This window comes from Staurois parvus, unplaced genomic scaffold (genome assembly GCF_062004578.1).
Source record: "Staurois parvus isolate SC_StPar_1 unplaced genomic scaffold, SC_StPar_1.0 ptg000574l, whole genome shotgun sequence".
NCBI classification, from domain to species: domain Eukaryota; kingdom Metazoa; phylum Chordata; class Amphibia; order Anura; family Ranidae; genus Staurois; species Staurois parvus.
The window spans coordinates 1,046,934-1,067,009 of NW_028318370.1; the positions used below are offsets into that span (position 1 = coordinate 1,046,934).

Consider the following 20,076-nt stretch of genomic DNA (forward strand, 5'->3'; position numbering starts at 1 on the left):
ATATATATATATATATATGATTTTCATTTCCGGGTAGGGAGCCCACCATTGGTGGTCAGGGATGTCAATCACCGGGTCCCAGACGAAGATTCCCTGCCAGAACCCGGCGATCGTTGGGGAAAGCTGACAGGGGAGAGACCTGTGTGTAAACAACACATGCCTCTCTGCCGACAAGGATATGCTGCTTTGTATCTCTCTGCACAGCATGTCTCCCTAGTAAAACACACACAGCACACAGTTAACCCTTTGATCGCCCCAGGTGTTAACCCCTTCCTGCCCAGTGTCTTTAGTACAGTGTCAGTGCTTTTTATTAGCATTGATCACTGTATTAGTGTCACTGGAGATGTCAGTGACACCAAGTATCAGAATGCCCACCTCAGTCCCACTATAGGTCGTTGATCGCCACCATTACTAGTATAAAAAAAAATTAAATAAAAATTCCCGTGTATATACACCGCCATTTGTAGACGCTATAACGGTCACATAAACCAATTAATTTACACCTATTGGGATTTTTTCTTAGTAAATACATGGAGCAGAATACATTTTGGCCTAAATTTATGATGACGTTAGATTTTTAAAAAAATGTTATTGGATATGTTTTATAGCAAAAAGTCAAAAATATAGTTTTTTTCAAAATTGTCAATCTTCTTTTAGTTATAGTGCAAAAAATAAAAAACACTCAGGTGACCAAATACCACCAAAAGAAAGCTCTATTTGTGGGGAAAGAAGGACATAAATTGCACGACCAATGCGCAATTGTCAGTTAAAGTAATGCAGCGATGTATGGCAGAAAATGGCCTGGTCAGGAGGGGGGTGGGGTAAATTCTCCAGAGGGCACCCATGGAAAATTTTGTTGTACCCAAGTTTTTTGCTGTTTTCCAGGCATGTGCAATTTGTACAGATTGAAATGTTGAGTATTTATTTACTCAGCACAGCCTCATCTTGCATATTTCAGCAAAAATGAAATAGGCCATATATGACACTTGTTTTCCTAAAATTAATTTAAGTATTTTATTTTGTTAACTGAAAATACATTGGGGGAGATTTCCTAAGGCAGGCCATAGACATGGCGTTTATCAGCCAAATTTTCAGCCGATAAATGAAAAATCAGTCGGCCCCGTTGCCGATGCTGCCACCAATGTGGATTTTCCAGCACGACCAATAAAAATAAATGAGGAGATCCGCGAAAAACGGCCGATGGGCTGGCCCCACTAACAGCGTGATTATCGGCTGATTTTTCGTGCGGACGAAAATTCGGCCGATAAACGACCTGTCTATGGCCTGCATAAAACTGGCACACACAGAATCTGGTTCAGCTGTGCTCAGTAACAATCACCTTCTAACTTCAGCTTGCTCAATCAAGCCTTGACAATAACACCCCGGTCACATCGATCCAACTTTGAAATTGTGCGACTTCCAGTGAAGTCGCACGATCTCAAAGTCGGATGCAGGGGCGGAATGACCATTTGGAAACTCGGGCACTGCCCGAGGGCCCGGGGTCAGTAGGGGGTCCCATGAGATGCTCCTGGTACCTTTTTCATAGGCTTTTTTGAGTTTGGGCAAGGACACAGGGGCCCCATGATCCCCTATTGCCCGGAGGCCCCATGAGTTGTCAGTCCGCGACTGGTCGGATGTCATTCTGACTTGAGGTGCAGCTTGCAAGACACAGATGTCTATGCAAGTCGCACCTGAAGTAGTGCATGCTCTACTTTACCCTAGGTTCACCTATGTGTGTGTGGTGCCGCTGCGAATCCGCACAAAAATCTGTGCAGCCGCACCACACGCACAGAGAATTGCGGACCCGCGGGCGGGTGCCATTAGTTCTTAAGGCACGCCGCCCGCACTAGAAAACGCAACCATACCGAGGTTCCCGTGCGGGTTGAGTTTTCCAAAGAAGTGCAGGGACTTCCCTGCGTGTCACGGGCACGGGCACGGGCACGGGAGTCCATTCAAATGAATGTGCTCTCGTACCCGTGCAAAACACGGCACGCATGGCCACATATATGTGAACCGGAGGTCAAAATTGGTTCGGCTCCAACCAAGTTGGAATCACACTGATATGACCCCTTTAACCACTTGTCTACCGGGCACTTATACCCCCTTCTTTACCAGGCCAATTTCCAGCTTTCAGCGCTGTCGCACTTTGAATGACAATTGCGCGGTCATGCAAGATTATACGCATATGACATTTTTATCACTTTTTTCTCACAAATAGAGCTTTCTTTTGGTGGTATTTAATCGCCGTTGGGCACTTTACTTTTTGCGATATAAACAAAAAAGTTTCTTTGTTTCTATTATAAAATTTTTCAAACAGGTAATTTTTCTCCTTCACTGATGTGCGTTGATGAGGCAGCACTGATGGGCACTAATGGGCACTGATAGGCAGCACTGATAGGCAGCACTAATGAGGTGTCACATACAGGCGGCATTGATAGGTGGCACTGATAGCACTGATAGGTGGCACTGATAGACCGCACTGATAGGTGGCACTGATTGGCATCACTGCTGGGCACTGACTGGCGGCACTGCTAGGCATTGCCTGGCACAACTGCTGGGCACTGACTGGCACAACCACTGGGCACTGACTGGCAGCACTGCTGGACTTCACCGATGGGCACTGGTGGGTGGCACTGGTGGGCACAGGTGGGTGGCACTGGTGGGCACGTGTGGGTGGCACTGGTGGGCACATGTGGGTGGGCACAGGTGGGTGGCACTGCTGGGCACAGGTAGGTGGCACTTCTGAGCACAGGTGTGTGGCACTGCTGGGTGGCACAGGTTGGTTGCACTGCTAGGCACAGGTGGGTGGCACTGCTGGGTACAGGTGGGCGAAACTGGTGGGTGGCACTGCTGGGCACCGATCATCAGGGCACTGATCATCAGTGCCCTGATGATCGGTGCCGATCCCTGATCTGACAACTGCCAGTTCTCGGCAGCACTTTCCTCACGCTTTGATAACGTGAAGAAAGTGCAGCCGAGAACCGGCAATTGCATTTCCCGGTGATCAAATGTGTCATTGGACATGGCTGATCACGTGGTAAAAGGCCACTGTGATTGGCCTTTTACCACATCACGTGATCAGCTGTGTCCATAGGACACAGCTATCATGGAGATCACCAGGTGTGCGCCCCCGGGGGTGCGCAGGAGAGCGCATTCTGAGAGGACGTCATATGACGCCCACCCAGAACTGGCCGGCCCCCGTGTAGCCGTCATTGGGCTATCTGCGGTCAGCAGGTGGTTAATTGGGGACAATAGGGTGCCACTTGCCATGCAATTTTCAACTCGCATAGCGTTGCAAATCTCATGGCAAGTTGCACTCGGTGTGACTATGCACCTAAACCTGGAAGCTGATTGGTTTCTATGCACAGCTGCGTCAGATTCTGTGAGCACCAGTTTTTGTAAATCCCTTCCCATGTGTTTAATAAACCGTTGTGCTACTCTCAAGTGACATAAAAAATCCTATTATTTAGGGTCCTTTCACACGGGCGTTTTTTTTCTTCAATTTTTTTTTCTTCAAAGAAAAAATGAATGAGTTTACATCCGTTTTTTTCATCTGTTTACATCCGTTTTTTCATCTGTTTACATCTGTTTTTTCATGTTTTTCATCCGTTTTTTCATCTGTTTACATCCATTTTTCATCCATTTACATCTGTTTTTTCATCTGTTTGCATCCGTTTTTTCATGTTTTTCATCCGTTTACAGCCGTTTTTCATTTGTTTTTTTCATCTGTTTTTCATCCGTTTACATTGGTTTACATCTGTTTTTTAATCTGTTTTTTCATCTGTTTACATCCGTTTTTCATCTGTTTTTCATCCGTTTTTTCATCTATTTGCATCCGTTTTTTCATCTGCTTTTCATATGTTTACATTTGTTTTTTCATTTGTTTTTTCATCTGTTTTTCATATGTTTTGATACATTTTTTCATCTGTTTTTCATCCGTTTTTTCATGTTTACATCCATTTTTTCACCCATTTACATCTGTTTTTTCATCTGTTTACATTCGTTTTTTCATCCATTTACATCTGTTTTTTCATCTGTTTACATCCGTTTTTTCATCTGTTTTTCATCCGTTTACATTGTTTTTTTTCTTCAATTTTTTTTTCTTCAAAGAAAAAATGAATGAGTTTACATCCGTTTTTCATCTGTTTACATCCATTTTTTCATCTGTTTACATCTGTTTTTTCATCTGTTTGCATCCGTTTTTTCATCTGCTTTTCATCCGTTTACATTCGTTTTTTTCATTTGTTTTTTCATCTGTTTTTCATCCGTTTTTTCATGTTTACATCTGTTTTTTTCATCTGTTTACATTCGTTTTTTCATCCATTTACATCTGTTTTTTCATCCATTTGCATCTGTTTTTTCATCTGTTTACATCCGTTTTTTTATCTGTTTTTCATACGTTTACATTGGTTTACATCCGTTTTTCATCTATTTAGATCTGTTTAGATCCATTTTTCATCAGTTCTCATCTGTTTACATCCATTTTTGGTTGTTTACATCCATTGACAACCATTTTTCGTCTGTTCCGGGTTTTTTTGCGGAAGAAACATAGGGTTTTCTTCACTTAAAAAAACGGATCTTAACGGATGTGGACATTAACAGATGTAAAAAGATGTTCATCCGTTTACATCCGAAAGTCCATAGAAATACATGGAGGTCTGTTTTTCATCCATAAACGGACAGATGAAAAACAGACATATGGAACACCCATGTGAAAGGGGCCTAAGGGTTGCTACCTTCAGAAAATATACACTCACTTTATTAGGTACACCTGTTCAATTGCTTGTTAATCAGCCAATCACTTGGCAGCAACTCAATGCATTTATGTATCCAGACGTGGTGAAGATGACTTGCTGAAGTTAAAACCGAGCATCAGAATGGGAAAGAAAGGGGATTTAACTGACTTTGAATGTGGCATGGTTGTTGGTGCTGATCCACTGCAATTTTCAGGCACAACCATCTCTAGGGTTTGCAGAGAATGGTCCAAAAAAGAGAAAATATCCAGTGAGTGGTAGTTGTGCGGAGGAAATGCCTTGCTGGTGTCAGAGGTCAGAGGAGAATGGAGAGGAGAGGCAGACTGGTTCCAGATGATAGAAAGGCAACAGAAACTCAAATAACCACTCGTTACAACCCAGGTATGCAGAATACCATCTCTGAACGCACAATACGTTGAACCTTGAAGCAGATGGGCTACAGCAGCAGAAGGTTCAGCTAAGAACAGGAAACAGAGGCTACTGTTCACACCGGCTCACCACAACTGGACAATAGAAGATTGGAAAAACATTGCTTAGTCTGATGAGTCTGGATTTCAGCTACGACATTCAGGGTCAGAATTTGGCCTAAACACCATGAAAGCATGGATCCATCCTGCCTTGTACAGGGGCGGACTGACAACACATGGGGCCCCCGGGCAATAGGGGATCATGGGGCCCCTGTGTCCTTGCCCAAACTCAAAAAATCCTATGAAAAAGGTACCAGGGGCATCTCATGGGCTCCCCTACTGACCCCGGGCCCTCGGGCAGTGCCTGAGTTTCCAAATGGTCAGTCCACCCCTGGCCTTGTATCAACAATTCAGGCTGGTGGTGGTGCTGGTGGTGGTGGTGTCATGGTATGGGGGAGATTTTCTTGGCACTAACAAGGTGGACCTCATAAAGTGGGCAGTGAATGTATAATGTGTGGGAGGTTGAAGTCATCTTTAGGCCCAAAATGTGCACTTTAACATGTTAGTTTTCCAGATGTCCTGCATTGAGAACATCATTGTTCCGTCATTGATACTAATGACTCCTGACTTTCTCTGCCTTTCTAGGTGCTGACCCACCTCCGTATCACATCACACATAGGGATTGGCCTCCTCATAGGATTACTGTATCTTGGAATTGGAAATGAGGCCAAAAAAGTCCTGAGCAACTCGGGATTTCTCTTCTTCTCCATGCTCTTCCTGATGTTTGCCGCCCTCATGCCAACAGTCCTCACCTGTGAGTACCACCTATGATCTTTTCTTATTGATCAGTGTTCATTGACTGTGATCAACTTGTGAGAACCAGTGCAAACACAGTCCTGGATACACATGATCTTGTGTGGGGAAAATGCAGAAGAATGCCATTCTGGAGATGAGTGGGAGACACCCCTATTTGGGCGACAAGCTTCATGTGATGCAGAGCTCTTTGGGATTATTATTATTATACAGGATTTATATGGCGCCAACAGTTTGCTCAGCACTTTACATTATAATGGGAGACAATACAGCAACAATACAGTTCAATACAAGAGGGATAGGGGGGCCTGATCCTTGTAGCTTACAATCTAAGAGGGAGGGGCTAGTGGTACAAATGTAGTAACTGTGGGGGATGGACTGGTTGGAAGAGTAGAAGATTCCATTATTAGCTGAGGGCAGGATAGGCTTCCCTGAAGAGAGACATTTTCAGAGATCGCCTAAAAGTGAGCAGAGTAGGCGATAGTCTGATAAATTGGGGTAGAGAATTCCAGAGGATGGGAGAAGCTCTGGAGAAGTCCTGGAGACGAGCATGGGAGGAGGAGACAAGGGAGCTAGAGAGTAGGAGGTCTTGCGAAGAGCGGAGAGTACAGTTTGGGTGATATTTGGAGACAAGATCGGTGATGTAATTTGGGGCAGAGTTATAAATGGCTTTATATGTGATTGTTAATGTTTTGAATTATATCCGTTGGGCAATGGGAAGCCAGTGGAGGGATTGGCAGAGAGGGGTAGAGGACACTGAGTGGAGGCCAGTGGAGGGATTGGCAGAGAGGGGTGGAGGACACTGAGTGGAGGCCAGTGGAGGGATTGGCAGAGAGGGGTGGAGGACACTGAGTGGAGGCCAGTGGAGGGATTGGCAGAGAGGGGTGGAGGACACTGAGTGGAGGTCAGTGGAGGGATTGGCAGAGAGGGGTGGAGGACACTGAGTGGAGGCCAGTGGAGGGATTGGCAGAGAGGGGTGGCAGATACAGAGCGGTTAGTAAGGTGGATGAGTCTGGCAGCAGCATTCATGATAGAGATAGACTGAGGAGATAGCCTGCGATGAGGTCGGCCAATGAGGAGGGAGTTACAATAGTCAAGGCGAGATATAACCAGGGAGTGAATAAGTTGCTTAGTAGTTTCCAAGGTTAGGAACGGACGTATCTTGGAGATGTTGCGGAGGTGAAGTCTACATGATTTGGGCAGTGATTGGATCTGGGGCTGGAAGGACAGATGGGAGTCTAGGATTACACCTAGGACCCTGGCATGAGGGGAGAGACTGATAGTTGTGGTATTGATCTTGGATTGTGTGCAGACTCGGAGCGATTCTACCTGAGATCTCAAATGACATTGATGTGAATGAGGCCTAAAGCCGGCCATACACGGGTTGAATTCCGAAATAATTTTCTTTTGAAAATCCTTTCTAAGAATTTTCGTTCTAATTTCGCACCATTAGTGGGTCATGGAAACGGACTTGGATCGACCATTGAATCTGAGTGATCGGGCATGTTTGAAATATTTTAAAGAAACAAACTAATTTTTGAATCAGTGATGGGAGAATCGTGCGAGGAATATAAACGATAAAGAAACGAGCATGAGCTGTGACCTGGAAAGAAAATTCTTGGACACGAAAAATTTTTTCTGTAGCAACATGACGTGAAATTGAAGGCTTGGTTGGTTGAATTTCGAGATCAATGGTGGCGCCATCGGATTACAAAGTGCATGAAATTTCTGATCTTCTAAAGAAAATTTGTTTGGAATTCGACCCTTGTATGGTCTGCATAAGGCTTCCTAGATTATTGAGCAGGGCCCTCTGGTTCCTCCTGCATTGAATTGTATTACAGTAACTGTACTGTTTGCCCTCATGTTGTAAAGTGCTGCGCACAGGGCCGTGTATGAGGTGGTACAACCAGTCCTCCTGTACGGGGCTCTGGCCAGCAGGGGGTCCCAGACAGCTGGGCGAATCAGATGCGGGCAGAGAGGGTGATCAGCTCAACAGGGGGGCAATTACTGGAACCGATCCCCTGTATGGCTCTCTCTGCCGCTTTCAGCTGCTGCACAGAGCCATGCATAGGATCATATGTGTACCCATCACCCTCCCTGTGCACCATTCGTTTCCTTCTGCTACCCAGGCTCCCCTGTGTGCCCCCCACAGTGCTGCCAGCCTCCCTCCTCTCCTTCTCACCAGCAGCTTCAAGCGCAAAATAGGATCTTTCAGGATGGAAAGTGGGGGACGTTTCTGGAAAATATGTCACATTTTACCAGCCCCTTTCTTTTCTGAATCAACACAATGAGTGATCAGTACCAATCACTGTGTTGTTCATTCATAACTGAAGCACTGACAGCCCTTTGTTTTTGAGGACTGTCAGGTTGGCTGTATGGGGCCTCATAGTTTCTAAGAGCAAACTGTTGGCACTATATAAATCCTGTAAAATAATAGTAATAATAATAAAGCTTCATTAAAGATGTGTTTGGGGGGGCTACAATAATGTGCATTTCTGCGCCCACCCAAGCTCCGATCATAATGCTTTGCACCCACGGCAAAGTTTACCCGAATGCTACACACTCAAGTAAATGGGGAAGAGCTGCAAAAGCCCCACAACCGGATTTGTCTGCAAAAATGGGATTAAAAGAGGTGGTGAGGAGGCATCACATTGCTTCCTCACTGCCTGTCAGTAGTTTCTGAAGTGCGATCCAGGCACAGATCGGGCTTCAGAGGAAAGGAAGACTTAGATGCATGTCTAAATCTACCCTTAAGGGGTCTGTTTATAAAAAATAATTACATAGCCGCTCGCCCAGTGAATGATCATGTACATTCATATTCTGCTCCAACTGGACAATAATAGATGTTTCAGCTATTTTCTGTAGTAAGCGAATGTTCTTTTATTATGGGGAGTAGTGATATACAAATTGATGCTAATAGAGTGTTACTAAACCCACAACAGTACAATCAGTCTGTAGATGCAGTAAAGCATGCTGGTTATACTCACTGTGGAGCCTAAGGGGTTAATCTTCTACATTGTGTAAAAATGCTGTTTGTTCCTGTTTTATCTGATCCTCCCCTTCTTCTACTGTCCCCAATCCATCTGCTGATAATACAGAGCTCTAGGAGTCACTCTGCACATGCTCTGTTTTTTTTTTTTCTTGGGAGAGTGCATGTGATCAGCACAGTGTCAATCAGCACTCTCCCGACAGAGGTCAGGGGTCCTGCAGCCTCCTACAGGAGAATGAAAACTCCTCCTACAAGCTGTAACCAGTGCTCTGCTGAACACTGATAGAAGTCACAAGACTGCTCTAACTGCTGATGAGAAAAGGTGTTTAGCAGTTTATATTTACTAAAATAATTGCATTTCCATGTTCTGTGTATTGTGGGAGACCAGATATAGTGAATGCAGGGTCCGGGGAGAGCGGATATAGTGAATGCAGGGTCCAGGGAGAGCAGATATAGTGAATGCAGGGTCCGGGGAGATCAGATATAGTGAATGCAGGGTCCGGGTAGACCAGATATAGTGAATGCAGGGTCCGGGGAGACCGGATATAGTGAATGCAGGGTCCGGGGAGACCAGATATAGTGAATGCAGGGTCCGGGGAGAGCGGATATAGTGAATGCAGGGTCCAGGGAGAGCAGATATAGTGAATGCAGGGTCCGGGGAGACCAGATATAGTAAATGCAGGGTCCAGGGAGAGCAGATATAGTGAATGCAGGGTCCGGGTAGACCAGATATAGTAAATGCAGGGTCCGGGGAGACCGGATATAGTGAATGCGGGGTCCTGGGAGACCAGATATAGTGAATGCAGGGTCCGGGGAGACCAGATATAGTGAATGCGGGGTCCTGGGAGACCAGATATAGTGAATGCAGAGTCGGGGTAGACCAGATATAGTGAATGCAGGGTCTGGGGAGACCAGATATAGTGAATGCAGGGTCCGGGGAGACCGGATATAGTGAATGCGGGGTCCGGGGAGACCGGATATAGTGAATGCAGGGTCCGGGGAGACCAGATATAGTGAATGCAGGGTCCGGGGAGACCGGATATAGTGAATTCAGGGTCCGGGGAGACCAGATATAGTGAATGCAGGGTCCGGGGAGACCAGATATAGTGAATGCAGGGTCCGGGTAGACCAGATATAGTGAATGCAGGGTCCGGGGAGACCAGATATAGTGAATGCAGGGTCCTGGGAGACCGGATATAGTGAATGCAGGGTCCGGGTAGACCAGATATAGTGAATGCAGGGTCCGGGGAGACCAGATATAGTGAATGCAGGGTCCGAGGAGACCGGATATAGTGAATGCAGGGTCCGGGGTTTAGTAACACTTTAATTAATTGAGTAAATACATACTTGTCATCTTTGTACAGTGTAGCAATTCTTAAAGAGCACTAGAGGGAATCAGCAAATAAATGTAACCATTGGTTGAATAGACAAGGGGAGATCCTGTTATTCATCCACCCTTCCCCTCTCCTGATCCATGCACAGAATGTAAGGCTGCATGCCTGTATTAGGGACTGGTATGGACTTTTAAGAGTGAACTCCACTTTTTTTTGTTTTTTTTTTCTTTTTTGCACGGGGAACCCTTTTTAATATCCTTGTTAGACCATAATCAAAGATATAAGTCTAGTGTTGTATTGGGGGGGGGGGGGCATTTTTGGAGCACCTGTAGAATGTGTAGAAAGTACTGCAGCCAAATTGACATTTTATGAAAGAAAATAATAGTGTTATTTGCAGTGAGTAACTTTTTGCTGCTGTCTTTTTTATCTCAATAGCATTATTCTTAATGAGGGTCTGTCATGGCTTTTAAGGGGGACCCCACATACAGACAAAATAAAACAAAATGGCATGAGACACCCCCCTTCTTTGCTTCCCTCCCAAGTTCCATACCAGACCCTAAGGTTAGCATTGGTTGAATAGATAAGGTGAGATCCCATCATTCATTTGCCCCCCACCCTCATCCATTCACATAATACCTTGCATCCTGTTAAAATGATACAAGGCTTTATGTGATTGGACCATTGGGGAGAAAATGCAGGGTGAGTAATTGGATCTCAGCAGTGTGGCAGCCACTGCCTTTCACTCTCGCAGCACTGGAAGATCACCATTCTTTATCGTATCCGACATCAATGAAGGGAGGATTTGTACAGTAAACAGCATTCAGCTGGACATAGGAGGTCTATTATTTGACTGCACCCCACAAACAAATGATTATAGTGCAGCTTTAATCTCTTCTAGACCATATGACGCCTATATGTGGTGGCAGCAGGGGCGGACTGACCATTCAAGCACTGCCCGAGGGCCCGGGGTCAGTAGGGGGCCCCAAGAAATGCCCCTGGTACCTTTTTATAGGCTTTTTTGAGTGTGCTTTGAGTGTGGGCAAGGACACAGGGGCCCCATAATCCCCTATTGCCCGGGGGCCCCATGAGTTGTCAGTTCGCCCCTGGGTGACAAGGTAAGTAGGCTTGAACGCCTCACTGTCTCATATATGTGTCCATGGTGGTCTGAGTTTGTGAGCCGAGAGTGAGCTTACTGCAAGTTCCCAAGACAATGACCAAACTGCCTCCAACAGCTGTCGGTCAGAGGCTTCTGATCTGGGGTCAGCAGGTCATGTGACCATTGTGAGAGCCAATCACCACAGTCATGTGATCATGAAACCGCTCCACCTCTACACTGAAGCCCACTTAAAGGGCCAGGCATCCAACAAAAAAACACTTAGGGACTAGTATTTTTATTATGATTACTATTATTATTCTTTTTTTTTTTATTATTATTATTTTATGACAATCGTTCTTTTTTTATTGTTTCTAATAGTTCCACTTGAAATGGGAGTGTTTCTCAGAGAACATCTCAACTATTGGTATAGCCTGAAGGCGTACTACTTAGCCAAAACGATGGCCGACGTCCCCTTCCAGGTAAAGCAACACGAGGCCTGATAATGCGAAGTGAAAACGTGAAAGGAGAACAGTCCTTGTAGTTAAATGCAGCCAATTATAATGTCTGTTCTAAGGGTCTTGTGCAGTGTGGGGAATTGAAAGGAAGGATCTGGTTGGTTAATGTGGGCAACATGCAAAGTTCTTTTTTCACCTTCAGTCTTCAGTCTCAGATGTTTTTAGTAAAAGCCTATTTCTAATCCAGAATCCCCTGCCAGGAACTATGCAAGGCCATGACCATTTACTTTCCTCCACTACAGGCAAAACTGCACAGCTTGGTCAGGGATGTGATTGGGTAGTGAAGTAGCAGCACCTCATCAATAAGATCCTCTCTGTGCTCTCTTCTCTAATGAGCAAACTCCATCTGTACGATTAACAGCACTATGCAGTGTACTCAAAGCTGATTGGTTTGACGTGTTGCCTTGCCCGCATGATAAAGTGTAAGTACCCCTCTGTGTAGTAGTGTTCTGAGGTGAAGCCAGCATAATGATGCCACCAGAGGCTGTGTCAGTTGTTTACAGAGCTCAAAAGCTCAAGATGAGTACACAGCCAAATGAGTACAAGCATGAACTCTTCTCCACCAGTCCGCCTTCGCTGCCAGGTCTGTTGGATTGGCTCAGACATTTCTCTTAGAAAGAAGCAAAAGGGCAAATGTCGTTTGGTGGGGTCTTTGCATAGTTAACCCATAGTGCTCTGGGAATCCTGTTCCTTGGATTCACTTTCTATTATAAAGTTTATTTATAAAACATTAATATTATATAAATAGTGAAAAAAGCATTGGTTTGAAAAGATATGTGTAGTAGTAATATGAGGCTGGGCCAGTATGATGATGCCACCAGGGAGTGCATTAGCTGTTTACAGAGCTCAAAAGCTCAAGATGAGCACACAGCCGAATGAGTACAAGCATGAACTCTTCTCCTTCAGTCCGCCTTCCCTGCCAGGTCTGTTGGATTCTATAGAAAATGAAAAAAGTGAGCGCTGATCCTAGAAAGTAATAAATCTGAAAATTGTCCACTGTAAGTCCAGTTCATATAAACGTGCCAGGTGACAAATGGAAATCCACAATGGTGATCCGTGAGGAAGTAGCAGAAATGCGCACTCACCAGAAAGCGGATATATATAAGCAGTATATATCAAAAGCTCATGGATCCTCGGTCAAGAAGAAACAGGTCTGGTCACTGTGGATTGGCCTTTCCTTTCCTCAAGGGTGCAGAGCAAAATTCTTCCTCCTCTTAGGTGGATGCTTGAATTCCTAATAAGGACTCTGCAAAGAGGTACTCCTCCTTGCTGTTCTTTCACATGTTTGTTTCTCTGTGCTCACCTAGGTTTCTTCTTGACCGAGGATCCATGAGCTTTTGATATATACTGCTTATATATATCCGCCTTCTGGTGAGTGCGCATTTCTGCTACTTCCTCACGGATCACCATTGTGGATCTCCATTTGTCACCTGGCACGTTTATATGAACTGGACTTACAGTGGACAATTTTCAGATTTATTACTTAGCGCTGCACTTTTATTTATATTAGGTCTGTTGGATTGGCTCAGACATATCTCTGGCATCTGGTGGGCTCTTTGCCTAATTAACCCATAGTGCTCTGGGAATCCTGTGCCTTGGGTACACTTTTTATTATAAGTGTATTTATAAAACATTAATATTATATAAATAGTGAAAAAAACATTGGTTTAAAAAGATATGTGTAGTAGTAATATGAGGCCGAGCCAGTATGATGATGCAACCAGGGAGTGCGTCAGCTGTTTACAGAGCTCAAAAGCTCCAGAAGTGCACACAGCCAAATGAGACAAGCATAGACTCCTCTCTTTCAATCCACTTTCCTTGCCAGCTTGGTCAGCATGCCTCAGGCATTTCTCTAAGAGAGAAGCAAACAGGCAAATGACTCTCTCATCTTTTTAAGTGGGAGAACTTGCACAATTGGTGGCTGACTAAATACTCTTTTGCCCCACTGTATGTATATATATATATATATATATATATATATATATATATATATATATATATATATATACACACAGTTGTGTTCAAAATAATAGCAGTCAGACATCACTAACCGGATCAATCACTGTTTTTGGTAGAAATGATATTTCTACATGGCAAATAATTTACTAGCAGGTGTAGTAGAGTCATAGAAATCCAACAGACCCAACAGTCATGACATGCATGCTGCTGATTCTGTGTAATTGAATCACTAATTGAAAGGGGCATGTTCAAAATAATAGCAGTGTGGAGTTCTATTAGTGAGGTCATTCATTCTTTGAAAAACAGGTGGCAATTATTGCCCTTATTTAAGGAAGGAAGGCAGCAAATGTTGTACATGCTGGTTACAGTGCATTTCTCTCTGAAATTCTGAGGAAAATGGGTCGTTCCAGACATTGTTCAGAAGAACAGCGTACCTGGATTAAAAAGTTGATTGGAGAGGGGAAAACATATAAAGAAGTGCAGAAAATGATAGGCTGCTCAGCTAAAATGATCGCAAATGCTTTAAAATGGCAACCAAAACCTGAAAGACGTGGAAGAAAGCGAAAAACTACCATTCGAATGGATAGAAGAATAGCCAAAATGACAAGGGCTCAGCCAACAATCAGCTCCAGGAAGATGAAAGAAGGTGTGACGTTCCCTGTGAGGACTGTTACAATTAGAAGACGCCTATGTGAAGCCAAGCTATCTGCAAGAAGCCCCCGCAAAGTCCCACTGTTGGAAAAAAGACATGTGCTGAAGAGGTTACAATTTGCCAAAGAGCACATTGACCGGCCTAAAGAGAAATGACGCAACATTTTGTGGACTGATGAAAGTAAGATTGTTCTTTTTGGGTCTAGTGGGCGGAGACAGTTTGTCAGACGACCCCCAAACACTGAATTCAAGCCACAGTACACTGTGAAGACAGTGAAGCATGGTGGTGCAAGCATCATGATATGGGGATGTTTCTCATACTACGGTGTTGGGCCTATTTATCGCATACCAGGGATCATGGATCAGTTTGAATACATCAGAATACTTGAAGAGGTCATGCTGCCTTATGCTGAAGAGGAAATACCCTTGAAATGGGTGTTCCAACAAGACAACGACCCCTAACACACCAGTAAACGTGCAACATCTTGGTTCCAGACCAACAAGATTGACGTTATGGAGTGGCCAGCCCAATCCCCGGATCATGGGAACTTGTACCCGGAGCTCAGAGGAAGAGAGTTTAATGGTTGTGGTTGCCAGCCCCAGATTGAAAGCGTATTTCGAATATTGTATACAACTCTAGATTTCGGCTAAGTTTTTAACCAATCGTGCAAGTTTTATTTTCTTACAATGCATGGGGTCAACTCAATATCTTATTATAGAAGAATAGCAGGTACTGTATTTTACAAGAGTCTGAGTAAGGATTACGTTTAGATCCTGGTCTCCTAGGGGGTAAATCCAAGCAGCAGCCCACAAGCAGTCCATTAGGCATTTAACCGATTGTCAATTTCGATTTGCATTGCTGATATTGCTGCAGCTCATAGAAAACCAGCAAACAGATGTATCCTAATACTGTGTGAGCTCAGTGTTGCACATACTAATGATGTCACGCTTTTCTATTTCCTTTGTAGATCATGTTCCCTGTAGCGTACTGCAGTATTGTGTACTGGATGACGTCACAGCCTTCAGATGCGGTGCGGTTTGTTTTGTTTTCCGCCCTTGGTACAATGACGTCGCTGGTGGCGCAGTCTTTAGGCCTCCTCATAGGTGCCGCATCCACTTCATTGCAGGTAAGTTCATTTTACCTAAAGTGCATGTATAGCCAAAACTTTTATTTTTTCAATTTTGAATAGAGTTGGGAAGGGTGACGGCCCATGCCCACTTAGACAGTGCTCAGAGGTAGGTAGGGGTTGGAACCATTAGACAGTGCTCAGAGGTGGGTAGGGGTTGGAACCATTAGACAGCGCTCAGAGGTAGGTAGGGGTGGAACCATTAGACAGTGCTCAGAGGTGGGTAGGGGGTGGAACCATTAGACAGTGCTCAGAGGTAGGTAGGGGGTGGAACCATTAGACAGTGCTCAGAGGTGAGTAGGGGGAATGGAACCATTAGACAGTGCTCAGAGGTGAGTAGGGGGAATGGAACCATTAGGCAGTCCTCAGAGGTGGGTAGGGGGTGGAACCATTAGACAGTGCTCAGAGGTGGGTAGGGGGTGGAACCATTAGACAGTGCTCAGAGGTGGGTAGGGGGTGGAACCATTAGACAGTGCTCAGAGGTGGGTAGGGGGGTGGAACCATTAGACAGTGCTCAGAGGTGAGTAGGGGGAATGGAACCATTAGACAGTGCTCAGAGGTGAGTAGGGGGAATGGAACCATTAGACAGTGCTCAGAGGTGAGTAGGGGGGTGGAACCATTAGACAGTGCTCAGAGGTGGGTAGGGGGTGGAACCATTAGACAGTGCTCAGAGGTGGGAAGGGGGAGGAGACAAGAAATGACTCAGAAGCGGGGAGTTCCTGCACCTATTCTCTGAGAAAAAGAGCCATCCGAGTCACACAAGTGTGAATGAAGCCTACCTTCCCTACTTACAAATGAGGTCCGGTGCAGGAGTGCATTCATAAGTCCAAGTTGTTCGTAAGTCCAACAAAGATCAGCGTTTGCAGACAATGGCTGCGAGCATTGATCAGTATGTCCTGGTGAGGGAAGTCCCCCTGTGAGAACACAAAGGCACAAGGGGTGAGATCACAGCACCAACATTGCTTGTGTTGGTACGGTGATTTATCAACTTTTTTTTCTGTTCAGCCCACTGGGTTGAACAAAAGAAACATTGAGTGTTTGTACCCCACTTTACATGACTGGACATGCAAACCCATGTTCACACCTTTTGTATGTAGGAGACTTACTGTATGCTTGTTTCCTATGATCGTTAGCACCATCTAGTGGCCATAGTGTTATCTTTCCTGAAATACCTCAATCAGGAAAATACTGCATTATGGATACTAGATGGAGCTGATGATTATAGGAAATAAACATATGAGGAAAATACGGGTATTATTCATGACAGCTGTGCGAATATCACAAGCATTGTTATAAATAGACCTCTTAAATATTATTAGGCAAGATTTTGCTCCTTGTATATAATAAGAAACACAGCAGATGCTCGCCTTTCTCATCAAGTCTGTTCACATAGCTGATAATCATGTTACATTTCAAATGTTGTTGCAAAGGGTCTGAGCACTTATGCCAATTGATATTTCAGTTTTTTCATTTCTAATAAATTCACAGACATTTCTAAAATTCTGTTTTCACTTTGTCATTATGGGATGCCAAGTGTAGCTTAATGAGGAAAAAAATTATTTTAAGCAGTTGTAGTATCAGGCTGCAGCATAAAAAAATTGTAAAAAGTGAAAGGGGTATGAATACTTTCTGAATGCACTGTATATCTATATACACATATAAAACAGCAATTAAAAAACAAACATTTTTAAATAAAATTTGTATTAACGTTTTCTTTTGAGAATTGTTATTTTCTCAAACTGTACAGTATATTTTTTGTTAACTGTACAGTATACACAGTGTGTGTGTATGTATATATATATATATATTTATTACAGGTACTTATATAACGCCATCAATTTACGCAGCACTTTACACATATATTATATATTCACATCAGTCCCTAACCCTCAAGGGGCATACAATCTAAGGTCCCTAACTCACATTCATACATACACATACTAGGGACAATTTAGACAGGAGCCAATTAACCTACCAGCATGTCTTTGAAAACTGGAGTACCCGGAGGAAACCCACGCAGGCACAGGAAGAACATGCAAACTCCAGGCAGGTGGTGCCGTGGTTGGGATTCGAACCAACGACCCTAGTGTTGCCAGGCGGAAGTGCTAACCATTTAGCGACTGTGCTGCCCATGTGTGTATATATATATATATATATATATATATATATGTAATTAATATACAGGATTTATATAGCGCCAACCAGGGGCGGATTGACAACTCATGGGGCCCCCGGGCAATAGGGGATCATAGGGCCCCTGTGTCCTTGCCCAAACTCAAAAAAGCCTATGAACAAGGTACCAGGGGCATCTCATGGGGCACCCTACTGACCCCGGGCCATCGGGCAGTGCCCGAGTTTCCAAATGGTCAGTCCGCCCCTGGGGCCAACAGTTTGTACAGCACTTTATATACTATGTACACTCATCGGCCATCTTGCATGCACTACTTTAGAAATCAGTGCAGCTCAGAGCAAGTCAGAATCGCACCAATATGACTGCTTTAATTGGGGACAATAGGTTGCGACTTGCCATGCGATTTGCAGCTCGCATGGCATGGCAAGTCTCATGGCAGGTTGCACCCAGTGTGGTCGGGCACTTAAACCTGGAAGCTGACTGGTTTCTATGCACAGCTGCATCAGATTCTGTGTGCACCAGTTTTTGTAAATGTCTTCCCATTCGTTTGATAAACCGTTGTGCTACTCTCAAGTGACATAAAAAATCCTATTCTTATGGGTCTCTGCTTTCAGGAAATATACACTCACCGGCCTCTTTATTCGGTACATCTGTTCAATTGCTTGGTAGCACAAATTGCTAAACAAGCAAATCACATGGCAGCAACTCAATGCATTTAGGCATCTAGACGTGGTGAAGATGACTCGCTGGTGAAGATGAGTTTTAAAAACTGCCGATCTATTGGGATTTTCACGCACAACAAACTTTAGGGATTACAAAGAATGGTCCGAAAAAGAGAAAATATCCAGTGAGTGGCAGTTGTGTGGATGAAAATGCCTTGTTGATGTCAGAGGTCAGAGGAGAATGGACAGACTGGTTCGAGATGATAGAAAGACAACAGGAACTCAAATAACCACTCGTGACAACTAAGGTATGCAGAATACCATCTCTGAATGCACAATATGTCCAACCTGAAGCAGATGGGCTGCAGCAGCAGAAGATCATACCGGGTGCCACTTCTGTCAGCTAAGAACAGGAAATGGAAGTTGCAGTTCGCACACATTCACCAAAGTTGGACAGAGAAGATTGGAAAAACATTGCCTTGTCTGATGAGTCTCGATTTCCCTAGAGATGGTTGTGCATGAAAATCTCAGTTGATCAGCAGTCTTTGAACTACTCAGCCTGTCTGGCATCAACAGCCATGCCACATTCAAAGTCACTTAAACCCCCTTTCTTCCCCATTCTGATACTCAGTTTGAACTTCAGCAAGTCGTCTTCACCACATCTGGATACCTAAATGCATTGAGTTGCTGCCATGTGATTGGTTGATTAGCAATTTGTGTTGCTGGTGAGTGTATATATGTTTGTGTGCGTGTGTTGCAGAAATGGGATGCATAAACCAGTTTCTATAACAGGTTCAGAGTGTTTCCTAAGATGTTGGGATGACACTGAAGCATGAAAAATTAATATAAGTTTTTACCTAATCTTTTGTCCTTCAGGTGGCGACATTTGTGGGTCCGGTAACTGCCATCCCGGTTCTCCTCTTTTCGGGATTCTTTGTCAGCTTTGACACTATTCCTGCCTATCTTCAGTGGATGTCTTACATGTCCTATGTCAGGTACAGTATTAGTCTTATGCTGGTCTTCTCCATGGTGGACGTGTTTTTTGTTACTCGGTTGTTGAATGGATTTGTCATCAAGAAACAAAGCCTAGGGCACCATGCTCCCAATATCAATGTACTAAATTCACTGTTGGTGCACCCATTGTTAATATGTAGCTATAGCTTAAATTTTTTTTTTGGATAGTGTAGGAATAATTTGAACCCCTATCAAGTTTTTATGGCTTTCTGTGTCATCACTAGGTAGATTTTCCCTCTCTATATTTGTACTGGTCAGCATTTCCACCAAGAAAGAAAGTGAAGGAAATTTTAAATGTTAGAGTTGTCCCCAGAACAAGAACTGAGGGCTAATCTACCAACACTTGCTCCTTCAACAGTCATCTAAGAGGGAAATCTTGCTTACTTTGCAGAGATTTCTTCTCACTTCTTCCTTTTATGTCCACAAGACAGGGAGTTAAGAGGGATCTTCCCAACAGGACAAAGTTTAGGCTATTTATACAGTTTACTGATTTTTTTCTAGTGTTTAAACCAGGGGGCGGACCGACCATTTGGAAACTCGGGCACTGCTTGAGGGCCCGGGTCAGTAGGGGGCCCCATGAGATGCCCCTGGTACCTTTTTCATAGGCTTTTTTGAGTTTGGGCA

At 44.2% G+C, this 20,076-nt stretch overlaps 1 protein-coding gene across 1 annotated transcript in view; it reads left to right on the plus strand.

Annotated features, from left to right (window-relative positions):
- The window catches only part of ABCG1 (ATP binding cassette subfamily G member 1), a 139,638-nt gene that overhangs the window by 100,991 nt on the left and 18,571 nt on the right, over positions 1-20,076 (plus strand). The window contains exons 11-14 of the mRNA XM_089691891.1: positions 5,807-5,975; positions 11,772-11,872; positions 15,487-15,645; positions 19,315-19,433. Of these exons, the coding sequence (XP_089548017.1) occupies positions 5,807-5,975; positions 11,772-11,872; positions 15,487-15,645; positions 19,315-19,433 (548 nt within the window). The remainder of the gene's footprint in view (positions 1-5,806; positions 5,976-11,771; positions 11,873-15,486; positions 15,646-19,314; positions 19,434-20,076) is intronic.